The sequence below is a fragment of the Meles meles genome, chromosome 13, assembly GCF_922984935.1.
Source record: "Meles meles chromosome 13, mMelMel3.1 paternal haplotype, whole genome shotgun sequence".
NCBI lineage: Eukaryota > Metazoa > Chordata > Mammalia > Carnivora > Mustelidae > Meles > Meles meles.
The window spans coordinates 31,533,375-31,546,128 of record NC_060078.1 but is presented as its reverse complement, the minus strand read 5'-3'; the positions used below and the strand labels follow the sequence as shown (position 1 = coordinate 31,546,128).

General features: G+C 55.2%; 1 protein-coding gene across 1 annotated transcript in view; it reads right to left on the bottom strand.

Moving 5' to 3' along the window:
* Positions 1–1,938: 1,938 nt before the first annotated feature.
* ADAMTS14 (ADAM metallopeptidase with thrombospondin type 1 motif 14) overlaps positions 1,939–12,754 on the bottom strand; it is a 72,019-nt gene continuing 61,203 nt past the window's right edge. Inside the window, exons 16-22 of the mRNA XM_046026583.1 lie at positions 11,743–11,906; positions 10,197–10,365; positions 9,594–9,726; positions 7,648–7,855; positions 4,917–5,046; positions 4,685–4,795; positions 1,939–2,432 (exon numbers count right to left, since the gene is read on the bottom strand). Coding sequence (XP_045882539.1) covers positions 1,939–2,432; positions 4,685–4,795; positions 4,917–5,046; positions 7,648–7,855; positions 9,594–9,726; positions 10,197–10,365; positions 11,743–11,906 — 1,409 coding nt within the window. The remainder of the gene's footprint in view (positions 2,433–4,684; positions 4,796–4,916; positions 5,047–7,647; positions 7,856–9,593; positions 9,727–10,196; positions 10,366–11,742; positions 11,907–12,754) is intronic.

Genomic DNA, 12,754 nt, shown 5'->3' with positions numbered 1-12,754 from the left:
ACCGTCTACTGAAGCCACCCTTTACATGTCTGAACAGCTCCACTAATTAGAACATTCTTCCCTAAGCACACCCCGAAACCACCTCCCAGGCATGTCTATCCTTTGGATCAGAATCCGGATGGTGACCTGCCCAAGGCCACAGAACTACTCGATGGAAGAATCCCTGGCCCGTGGCGCTGTTCTTGCATCTCCATGCCGAGCTGGTGCTCAGAGGAACCCCAGAACCAGTGAGGCCAAGGCGGGGGGCTGAGGATCTACGGCCCTGCCCGCCCCCCAGTCCGTCCCCTCCCCCTACTTATCTTGCCCAGCAGAGCACGTAAGAAAATTGCTTCACAGACATTTTCCTCTAGAATAGAGAAAACAAGAAAGACACAACACGACACTTTGGGGTCCAAAACAAAACACCAAGGACAGTGTTAATAAATACATAAAAATGTAGATATCTGGATCTCAGAGGCACAAGAACGTGTGTCCCTAACGCAGGAAGGCTGGGGCTCACAGGAATGACTCGGCGTGCATCCCAGCATCCCAGGGAGCGTGGCAGCGGGTGGAGAGGGCACAAGGGAGCCCCCTCCAGGGCCGCTATTCTCCAGGGGCTGCAGACAGGGACCTGCTGCTCCTAGTCCTCCAGCCTGCTCAACACAGCCCCCTGCCCCCGCCCCAGGGCAGGAAGCCTGGCAAGTGCCTCTAGCACCCGTTGCGGAGTCTGGGAGACCCTAGCGTAACTGGGAGTAAGGACCCTTGGGAGAATTCCTGGGAACCCAGAAGGCTTCCTGAGAGGTCTAGAGAAGTTACCTGTCTTTGGAGGTAACAAGGAGGGCGGCTGAGGCCCCACAGCACTGTGGGTCACGTCTCTACCCCCCACTCCAGCATGGAGCAAGGCTCACATCCTGCAGGGCCACTGGGCCTGTTGGGGGTGGGGGGGAGACTCTGGTCCTCAGCCTGGGGACATGACCATACCCCCTTGCCCTAGCACCACTAACCTCTGGCCCAGCTAGAGCCATGCAGGAGAAGACCCCTGACTCCAGGAAGCTGGTCTTTGGCAGAGACCAAGGCTTGATGGGGCACGACCTGAGAACTCCTATTTCTGTGTCCCACAAAGTGACCTTCCAGGTCAGCCTCCCTTCATGCCCCAGCGTGATGGCCAAGGTTGACACTCCTGCTTCAGAGAGCAGACTAGCACCAGCTGGCCCTGGATGAGGGGGGCACACATTCCAGACAGTCCAGAGCCCCCTTCTCTGGGCTGGGTTGAGTGAAGTTGGGAAGCACCAGAAGGAACAGGAAATGCCATCGGCAAGGACAGAGGTGGCCAACACTGCCTTCCAGCCGGCAGAGGTGAGCTGGACTCTGCTCTTGGTCTTGGCGGGAGGAGCAGTGTGGAGCTTTTACTAAGAAGAGCCAGGCCTGAGATGAACTTGCCTCTCCACCGACCCCACAAAGCCCTGGAGCCAGAGCCTTGTGACCACACGCACCTGCCCCCCTTTCCCCATGGACTGCCCTGAGAACGCTCCTCCTCACCTTCCCTGCCCCACTTTGCCTCTCTGGGCAGGGGGCCCGGACAGACCGGGCCTCCACGGTGGTCCCCACACGTGCTGGCAAAGGCAGGCAGCTGGAGGGATCCAGCCTGGGGCCCAAGGTGTGGCCGTGAGGAGGAGGGGCCAGACGACCCTCAGTCCCGCCAGGAGACAGACAGGAGCCCCTGAGAAATTTGGCTGTGTCACCCCCGGGTCTCCGGTTAGGGGCTTTCCCTGATCTTTTTCGTCCTCACACACCCACATCATGGGGTGAAGTGCCATAGCCCTAAACTAGAACAACAAGAAGGCGAATAATTTAAAAGGAAGTCTGTGTTTGCCCTGCCCCGCTGTGTGTCCTCGGAGCGGGCCGTCTCTGAGGCAGCACACACTGTAAACTTGACCGGTGGGAGAGGCAAGGGGAGGCTCATGTGACCAGGGACGTGGTGGGGAGGCCCGTGCCTGGGGGCTTTGGGGCTTCCCTGAGCTGTCCTTTATCCTCGGAGACGGGCACAGGTGCCCTGGTCCAGCCCCAGGGCAGTCCCCGGGGGGCGCTGGGGGAAGTGCCCCAGGACGCCCGAGGGCTCAGGTTCTGGGGAGGAGAGTGGTACTGGGTCACCCGGGAGCTGGTGCCCAGAGGTCTCGGGAGCTGTGTGGGCTGGCCATGCTGACGGTCATCTGCTCCTGTCGGCCCCACGGTGGGCTCCGCAGCATCTGGAGGGGCCTCGGGTCCTGGCAGAGGGCTCCCGGGGGTGGAGAAGGGTGGTGGTGAGGTCAGGCGCGGGTCCGGGCTGGCGTCGGGGCCTAGGGCCCTCTTGGTACAGGACTCACAGCAGAGCCGGTGGTAGCCAGGGATGGAGCAGTAGCGATCGAGAACTTCCATCCGGCAGAAGATGGAGTGGTCCCCTGTGCACGGCTCTGCTGCACACACAGCACAAGGACCGATGCCGGGAGAAGGCCTCCACCCCCGACTCTGCCCAGCAATGGCAGGCCCTCCGGCTCCTGCCCTCGCTGGACCCGCTCTAAAGCTCTTTCCCAGAGCGTGCCACAGGGCTGCCTGAGGGAGACACTGGCCAGAGTAAGAGCCTTTATTCTATGGAAGAGGAATTAAAACTCCCTAGAGCTGCAGTTCTCCAAGGAGGGTCCCCACACACGAACCATCAATGTCATCCGGAAGCTTGCTGGAAATGCCAATTCTCAGGCCCCATCCAGACAGACCAAATCAGAAATTCGGGGCGGGGGGGACCCAGCTCCAGATTTTAACAAAACCTTTGAGGTGATTCCAAGGCAGGGAGAAACCTGCGAATCACAGCCCTACACCACCAGTCATCAGACTCGGCTGAGAAGTGGAACCCCCAGGGTGGGGGAGGGGGCTTTACAAAGAGCCGCTGCCCAGAGAGACCGGACGGTCAGTGTGGCCTGGGTACTGGGGGGTTGTGACCTGCAGCAAAGCTTGGGAACCCTGCTCTTGAAGAAGTGGGAACCCTCGGCCTCTCCCTATCAACCCAAAGGATCTTATCCCCTCAGGCCAGGGCCAGGCAGATGCCCGGCAAACCCACGTGTGGGACAAGCAGATGAAACATCCTGGTACCCGTCGCCAGGCATCTGAAGACCTCCACCAATAAACCCAGAATCAAGCAGATCTGGAATGCAGCTGAGGCTCTGCTGCTTAAAAAGCATGAGCCCTTGGGCAAAGCATTTAAACTCTCCAACCCTGTTTTTTCTCCTATAAAATGGAATAGTGTTAGGCATCTGCCAGTGAATAATAACTTTATGATGACAAATACCATTTGTGAAGTTCCTGGCACACAGGGCTGCCCTCTACACTAGTTTCATTTGCTTCGGTTCAAATAGCATCTAAAAATGTTTTTGTGTTTCTGTGATAATTCCAGGTAGGTCTCTCCAGACCATGTGAAGGCAGGAGCTCTGCTTTCTACCAATTTTCGCCCCAGGGCATGGAGGGGAGGTTGCAGGGGTGGGATGGGGAAGAGTCTGGGGGCTGGTTTGGGGGAACACAAGAGATTGGGGAGAAAAAAATGGAAAGCCAGTGGCCTCTAGATGGCGCCAGAATTCCAGGACCAGAATCCAGAGTCAAACCTGTACTGGGGTGAGGGGGCACTTGAGCAGCCTGGCAGAGGGGGCGGAACAGCAGTAAGGAGAGAGCTAGAAGATACTCTGAGCACATCTACTGAGTCCCCCTCTTTTTTCTTTTCTTTCTTTCTTTCTTTTTTTTTTTTTTTTACAAATGAGACCATTGAGTTCAGAGAGATTTTAGGGATTTGCATAGAGTCACACAGTCAGCTGGTCCTCCACTAGAAATTAAGGTCTATGATTTTTCTGCTACTTGTCTTATCAGACCCTGGTCCTTGAGAAGGTGAGGAACTAAAAGTGAAGGAAAAAAATCTAGGAAGGAAGCACAGAACACAGGGCCTGGTTCATACCAGGTGCCCAGTCAATATTAATTAATTGATGGTTTGGTGGATGGATCGATGGGTCGATGGATGATAGATGGATGACGGATGGATGGGTAGATGGGCAGATGTGTGGATGGATGGATGGATGGATGGATGGAGAGGTGGGTGGATGGGTGGATGGAAAGATGGGAGGGTGGACTAATGAGCTCCTGATCATGAGGCAGAGAGAAAGCACTATTATTACTGTTTCTGATGTTAGCTGATAGCTAGGCAGGAGTGCATGACTGTCTCATTTAATTCTCTCAATAGCCCTATGAAGACAGCTCAGATCTATAATTGCTTATCCAAAATGATGAATCCAGTTGGATTCATAATTCAGAACTTCTGAACTTTGAGAAGTATTCTTCATGTTACAGAACAATCCCGAGTGGGGAGTGGGACATCCCCTTGTAACCACGGCAATGTTTCTATAGCAAAAGAATACTGATCTCTTGCATCAGGCTACATTGTGGCCTGATGAGTTTGCACCAAATTTAAGGAAACACTTGCAGCTCTCAACATTTTGGCAGTGCAGGTAAGGGTCTGTGGACCAGTATGGGCAGGACCCGCAGCTCACAGCTGAGGAATCAGAAGCTCCAGGAGGCTAAGGTCACGTGGACTGGAATCGGGGGCTCTCCACCCCCCACCCACAGCCTGTGCTCGTGACATTACAACCACAGGAAGGTCTGGGGAGGGAGTGAAGTCCCGAGATACACTTACTTGATGATATCTTGTTAACGGGATGTAGGGGCCCAGACTGTGGCACCCACTCTTCTTCTGGGGTCACAAGTTCCCGAATGTCAGTGCTCACTGTAGAGTTCTGGAGATTTCCTGGGAGCAGGGAGAAGCAGCTCTAGGGTTTGGGATTTCGAGGGGGCCGGGATGCCAGCCGGGCTGGGTTTCAGACCCCGGCGGGGGGAGCCGGGCCCGCCCACCATCCTATCCAGCTCACCTGCACAGGAGGGCAGGCTGCAGACCTGAACGGTGTCCGGCTTGTCCCCCTCACACTGCCCGAGACTGTTGGCATTGGTCCGACACACCACCTGTCGCTGCTGGATGCCCTCTCCACAGGTGGCAGAGCACTGGGCCGGGAAGACAGGCCAGGCCCCAGCAACCCGGGGCAGGGGGACAGGTGGAGAGACAAGAGGGAGGGGGTGGTGAGCTCCAGAGTCCAGCCAATGCCCAGGACAGAAAGGTGCAAAGGCACTGAGTTATTTAACCCAAGGGACATGGGAAGACGGCAGTGAAAAGCCTCACCAGGACAGAATGTTCACGTCAGTACTCTTCCGCTCAGAGCTCCTGGACCCTTTATGTTACCTAAGCAGCTCAACAGGGGACCTTGGGGACCCTATTCCAGCCCTTCCGCCTGGTCCCACCATGTCTGGTCTATGCGCCCGGGGCCTGAAATACTTTGGGTATCATTCTGGCCAACCCCCTTGTTGCAATCCACCAGCTTGAGGGACCTGAGGCAGGTCCACTCGCTCGACGGTATCTTAGTAACAGGATGGAGGGACCTGGATTGCGACACTTGCTTGGCTGAATGAGCTGGGTGACATGGACGCCCTGGACCCCTCTAGTTCTGACATTCAAAGACTCTGTGACTGCATGTACTGAAACTCAGCCGGCAGAGGCAGGCTCAGAAGTGTCTTCTTCCCGGAGAGGGCGAGGCACGGGAGCACAGTCTCCAAGGGCCACTGTGCACCTCAGTACCCGGGCCTCACCTCCTCTGAGAGATGGAGGCTGATGGCGGTGGCTCCCAACGAGCAAGGCCACCCCATGTGACTGGGTCACATGGCTTGGTCGGCACTGCTCCCTGCCTCTCCTAGTGGGATGGGGAAGACCTTACAGATGCGTACTTCTCCTGCTGGGGCCCGAGGGAAACACGGGCACAGAGGGCCACACAGACTGTGGGACGACATATCTCATTCCCACCCCCCAGGATGCAGAATGACAGTAGCCCTTGAGGGGTCAATCTTACCAGGGCAATGAACTTCCACTCTCCCTCCCCCCTCCCCAACCCGCTGTCCCCCTGCTCTCAGTTCTCTCGAAAGCGTCTTCTGTAGACCAGCTGTCTGTTTTATATTAAAACAAATAAAGCTATGTGTTAGGGAGAAGAAACTAAAGTCCGCATAAGTCATGCAGGGATTTGGGATTATTTAAAAATACCCTTTATTATGTAATGTTTCCAGCGCCCAGAGAAGTATTGGAAAGTCGGTCATGAGAGCCTGTTCAAATAGCAACACCAGCTTTCATAAATCAGCATTCGGGCACGTTTTCAAATACTGTGTGGCGCCTTCTTAAACTTTAGATGCACTCGGTTCCATTGGAAGTGATCGTTCTCCGTACTCCTGCACTTTCCTCTCCCCGCTGTTCTTCTGAGGTTTACCTGTCTCGCTTAAGTACAGTTCAAGCTTATTTATTTTTCTCTGTCTGGGCTATTTTACTGTATGATCAGACCCTGATTCGGGGGGTCCAATCCCCTGCAGATGGGCAGTTAGAGTATTTCCTGAAATTCCGCTGTTACAATAAGCATTGTTGTGCTTATCCTTGTGACCAAATGAGGTTTTAAAAATTATGGCAAAACAAGATACCGTAACATTTACTATTTTAACCCTTTGTAAGTGTCCAGTTCAGTGGCAACAAGGGCATTCTCATTGTGGTATGACCATCTCTACTTCCACACCCAGAACTTTCTCCTTCCTCCTAAACTGAGACCCGGTCCCCTCTAAACACAAACTCCCCTGCCCCCTCCCCTAGCCCCGGGCACCCACCCTCCTACTCCGTGTCTCTATGAATGTCTCTTCTTATGGTCTCTCCTTTCCTACCCTGGGCTTCCAACAGCGAACTTTCTTCAGAGCTGCTAGGTGACCTTTTACACCTGGAATCTGAGCTTGGAACACCCACATGAAAACCCCTCAACAGTTTCTCACTGCCCTTAGGATACATTCTAACTCGTCACAAAGACCCCATAGCACGGACCCCTGCCTGCCTCTCCATCATCCTGTAGCCCCCGTCCCTTCCACTCAGCTCCAGTCACACTGTCCTTTTTGTTTCTGGAACATGGCCAGGTTGTTCCTGCCACAGGGTCCTTCTGGGGCTCATCCATCAGGTCAGCTCAAATGTCCCCTCCACAAGGAAGCCCTCACAGATACATCACCCCCATTTACTTCCACACAGCTCCAGCTGCAACCTGTGAATGCTTTTGTTATTGGTTTACTTATCTCTTCCTTCTCTCTTACTGGACTAGATGCTACACGAGGCCAAGAATCACATCTAGTCAACGATGGTTTCCAAATTCTTAGTACAGTATGCCTGGCATATAGTTGGCCCTCAGTAAATATTTCTTGAGTATAAGAAAGTGCTTCCGTTGGCTCACCTGTGTCACGAGGATTTAGCCCATGCCTCCTAGTTCTGACCCAGATCTAGGTCAAAGCAGAGAGTGAATGAATAGAAAGGCCTAGCCCAGAAACCTGGCCCAGCAGATGTGGGAGCTGTTGGACTTAGCTTTGAGAAAAATCAGATGCGATCAGATCAGATGAGGGAAAGAAATGCAGTCAGAGACTCTCTGCCTGCAGGGAATGTCACAACTTTTAGCAACGCCTCACCCAGAGCCACCTTTTCTAGGACTCCCCAGAGAAGGTGCCTGCTGGTCCAGCCCCTCCCACCCTCTGGGAACAACTCACCTGGGACCAGGCTCCCATGCGCCACTGGGCTGGACAGGGCACGCGGAAGCAGGGCCGCCGGGCCTCGGGCCGGTCCCCAGGGCAGGCCTTGGCTGGCATGGCCTTGTGGGTACCGTTGGAGAGGGGCAACAGGCACTGCACCCTTCGGGTCTGCACCCCCAGCTTCCCACAGCTCCGGCTGCAGGCACCCCACTCCTCCGTCACCCACCTGGAGACAGACAAGGCAAAAGGTGGAGGGAAGGAGGGACTAGGGGGACACTTCCTCGCAGGGTCACTCCCACTCCTTGAATCACTGCAGGCAGGAGCTGGAGAGTGGGTTTGAGTTTCAGAATGCTTGGGAGCCAAGACAACCACCCGCCTGGGTCTGCAGCTGCCAGGCTGTGTGCCCTTAGGGAGGTCACTTACTCTCTCCTCTGTTTCCTCATCTGAAAAATGGGTATAATGCATCTTGAAATCTGGCACCTGCATGTTTGTAGGCAAGCCATTAATGCCTCTAAACTCAGCTGCCCCATCTTCACATCAGGATTCCTTCAACACCTGGTAACTAGCGGAGTATCTCCCGTGGGCCGGTACTGTCCTAGGTGTTGAGCTATGGCAGGATGCAAAGCAGAGAGTGGCAGCTTGCAGAATTGAAGCCCCTCCCCTGGGCCTCCTGGGACAATTAAAAGGACTTGTATACTTAAAGCACTTGGCAGAGTGTGTGCACACAGTAGGCGCATAATAAATGCTGGTACTATTATTATCACCATTAGCACCTGTGGAGTTTCGGTGCTGATCGGCTAATCTGGTAGTCTCCAATGTCTTCTAGCCCAGAGCAGCTCCCAAGAATGCGAGAAGTAGACTCTGCTGGCTGACTTAGACAAAGACCAAACGGGGGTTGGGAGGGTTAGCGGGGTGGGAGGCAGCCCCCAACCCCTACTCCCATGTCTCCTGAGACATCTTTTGGTGAATGAGGGCTCTTTAGGCCAACCCCTTCCTTTAAAAGACAAAAAACAAAAATGCCCCAAACTTCACTTGGCAGTTTACAGACGAGAAGCCAGGTGGGGTGACCCGCCCATGACCACAGTGGAGTGAGCACCACGTGATCTGTGGCCATGGATGTTGGCAGGAAAATGGTCTGCATATGGCGTAAAAGGGATGTGCAGAGGGCTAGGGGCAGAGTATCCCGGTCCAAGCCTGGCACAGGGAGGCCACTGTGGGCTCCATGCCAGTCACCAGCTCCCCCTCCCCAGGCCCCGAGGCTCCCCCAGCCTGAGGGAGCAGGGCTGCTGTGAGTCAGCAAGGCCAAGTTAGACTGCTCGGACCCCCCAAGGATTCCTGAGGAGGCTGGAGAAAGGCCTCGGCTCTCTGCCTGGGGGCCGAGGAGGTGCTGGGGTCACCTCTGTGACAGGCTCAAGGCCAGACATTGAATCCCTGACAAGTCATAGCTCTTCCTCTCCACAAAGCCCCCTCCAAATAGCCCCAAGAATACGACCTTGTGCTCGAATGAACCCGTCTCCTCAGGCCAGGGAACCCGAGTGGGGACTAGACCGTGCTGTGGCTATGGCCTATGGCCCGGAGCCTACAAGCGCTGAAATCCACCTCACCTCACAGACCCCTCAGATCGTTGAGGGAAAGCGATGTCCCCAAAGTGGGCCTTGGTTTCCCCATCTGTTAAAGAACGCTGGAAGGGGCAGAACAAAGGGAGCACCATCCTTCTTCCGGGAATGGAAGTTAACCCAGAAGCCCCACAGGGGACAGGTGGGCAAGGAGGGCAGCGTGGGCCTCAGGCAGAGTCTGCTCAGTGGGCACCTGCCGAGTGGGCTGCTGTGCCCGGGGAGCCAGAGACAAAGGGCAGTGTGCCACCACTCTGGGGCCAGAGGAAGCGGGCCCGGCAGCTCCCCCTCCTGGCCAAGGGAGGATCAGCAACACCCCTGGAAATGCAGTCGCTCCTCTGGGACACTCACGTGGGCTGGGCACATGGGTACTGGTTGCAGCGCCGACGGATGGGCTTGGGCCTCTTCCTGTGGTCGCACAGGTGCCGCTGGACCATGTGGTGGTCACGCCGGCGCCGGCAGCCATATTTGGTAAACTGGATCCCTGTGGGGAGGGCAGGCTGACTTGGGCCTGGTCCCGCCAAGCCCCCACTGCTCTGCTGGGCCTAGGGGATGCCAAACTCTGTGGAGAGCCTGGAGGGCGAAACCTACCTCCCTCTGTGCCTTTGCACCCCTCCCACCCCAGTTGCTTTCTGAAGAAGACTTGACCTGTCCATCTCCCGTGTCCCTGGGTGAGAGAGGAGGGGACCTGGCTGGAGGGTTGCCTCTCTGCCAAGATGGGGAGCCCTCGTAGGGTGCAGGTGCAGCCTCACCACCGCTCCAGCATCCCAGCCCCATCCCCATGGCCCTGCCCAGACAGGCTGTCATACCAGAGATATCTTTGAGGAGTCAGAGAGGCACAAGCTAGGGCCACATCAAGTGGAGACAATGCTGGCCCCCAGACACTCCTGCTCCTCCCCTGAAAAGCCCTGGGCTGCCTTGACAAGGCCACCAGACAGCTGGATGGGCCAGTACCTCCTCCACAGGACTTGGTGCAAGGGGCCCAGCTCTTGAGCGCCCACTCGTAGGTGTCCGTCTCCTCCAGAAGCACGTTGTTGCTCCCGATAAGAGGGAGCAGGTCCTCATGGATGACGTACTTGTAGGCCAGGCTGCTGCGGGGGCCCCCCTCGGCTGGGGGGAGCACCTGAGGAGAGACAGAAGAGGTGGCACAGGACTAGAGAGCAGAGAGGCAAGGCCAGCACAGGGTGGGGGGGGCCAGGGAGGAGGAGTCAAAGGGAAGGATGTGGGCTCAGCACCCAGCCTGGCCTGGGAGGCCATTCACACCAGCAGCTGTGCGGCAGACTCAGGCTACACACCTGCCTCCCATAAGCCTAAGTTCTAATGAGGGCAGGAACCGAGTCTGTCAGCTGGTCCTCCTCACCAGGGCAGCCACGTGCTACCTGACTCCAGAAGATGGTCTATAAGGTAGATTCTTATCGGACATAGGATGGCCAATGGTTTTTCCCATCCTGTTCAGCTTGAATTCTCACGGCTGTCCTCATATCTTCTGATGCACAAAAGTTCTCAGTTTCCACAAAGACCAATTAACCTATTTTTCTTCTGTTGCTCATGCTTTGGGTATCACAACTAAGATCCAAGGTCATGGGATTGAGCCCTCTGTTTTCTCTAAGAGTTCTAGGTTTTTAGCTCTTGTACTTGGGTATTTGATCTATCTGGAGCTCCTTTGTGTATATGGTGTGAGGTAGGGATTCAACTTCATTCTTTTACGTGTGGATAATCCAGTTGTCCCAGCACCGTTTTAGTTGAAGACATTATTCTTTGCCCACAGAATGGTCTTGGTACCCCTGCTGAAAAGCACTGACCATAGGTGTATGGGGAGTCAGCAAATTAGGGTGAAGAGAAATACTCATAGATTGAATTAATATGCCAACCCCAATAGGCTTCAGGCCCTTCCCTCTTGGACCTTCTGACTGGTGAGGGCAACACCAGGAACAAAACCTGTCCCCAGTATCCCTGCCACCATCCAGTGCCAAGGGCCTGAAAACAAAGCCCCTCCTGGTCGGATGTCCTGCATTAACAGTCCCTGCTCTATAAGCCCAGTCTATGGTCTAGGAAGAAGGGGTGTGGGCAGAGGTGGCCCCAGCAAGGACAGTGACCTCATCCCCCTCACAAGAAGCTGGCAGCATGAAACGGCACCCCCAGGTCACTTGTTGGCAAGGCCATGATGCCAGCAAACACCAGATGATGCCAGGACAACATGGGGAACCAACTCAGGGGCCTCCTGCTCATTCCTAGGCCCTATTTCTGACACTGCATTAAGGAGACTCCCTCTGACAGCAAGACAACCACTTCTTTCTCCTTCATCATTTGCCATCCTGCCTGCCTTTAAGCACAGAGGGCGCACCTTGGCCTTGACCTTGCCCAGGCTGCTGAAGACACTGCAACAGGAGGACTTCAACCAGGTTGGTGCTGGCTCAATAGTGAAGACAGTGATCTAGGGGAGGCTGGGCTAGGGCACCAAGGGAGTGGACAGGGGCTACCGTGCACGGTGGGGGCTCACCAGGACAGCAATGGCTTCAGGCAGGGGCCCACTGGTCTTGAGGCTCTCCTTGGCATCCTCCACCACGTACTCCCACTCCAGGCCCATTGCAGTAAAGGTCCGGCTCATTGCTTCCTTGCCCTTGGGGTTGAGGATGAAGCTGCCTGTGACCTGGTTCTTCACCGCTGGCCATGGGGAGAGGGTCACACAGATTTCTATTCCCCTTCACAGGAGCACTAGCCAGACCTCCTCTGGGGCACCAAGACTTTCCTAGTGAACCCCTTGGGGCTCCCTGTGACCCATTACTACTTTCCACTGCAGGTTCCATAGTCAGATGAGTCACCACACTGACGGCAGACAGCTTCCCTGCCTCTGGACCCTGGTGCACCCTACCCTGTCCTCCCTTCCCTTCCTCCTGCCTGAGTAATCTGCACTCATATGTAAGGCTCAGCATAATTCTCCCCTGCTCCAGGAAGCCTTCTTTGATTGCTCCATCCTCAAGAAATTGCCCACCCCCGCCCCCTAAGACTTCTCTAGGAGAACCCTAAGGCTAAAAATACAGGCTCTGGAGTCCGACAGATCTGGGGAAGTTACTTAGCTTCCCTGTGTTGCCTCAGTTTCGCCATCCATAAAATGGGAATCCTAACTATACCTTGCTCATAGGGCTGCTGCCCCACAAGGATAACTGCGGTACCCCACCCCACCTATGCTCCATGGGGCTCTCACAACAGTTAAAAGAATTCATACATGTAAAGAACTAGGCGCCATGAGTGGTATGCTGCTGGCACTCAATAAATGGTAAGCGCTATTATTATCATCAGTACAGGGCCTGATACTTGGCACTGTTGTCCTTACAGGTATCCCATCCCCCCCACAGCCTGTCACCTTCATCTTGGTGTTCTTGGGGCCTGGCCTAGAGGGAGAGTTTTAAAAACATCTGTATATCCCCCCCCCCCAACGTCCTGTCAGTGAGTAACTTGTAATTTGGTCCTGAAAGTGCCTGGCAGGTGGGCGAGAGGTATGCAGGTGCAGA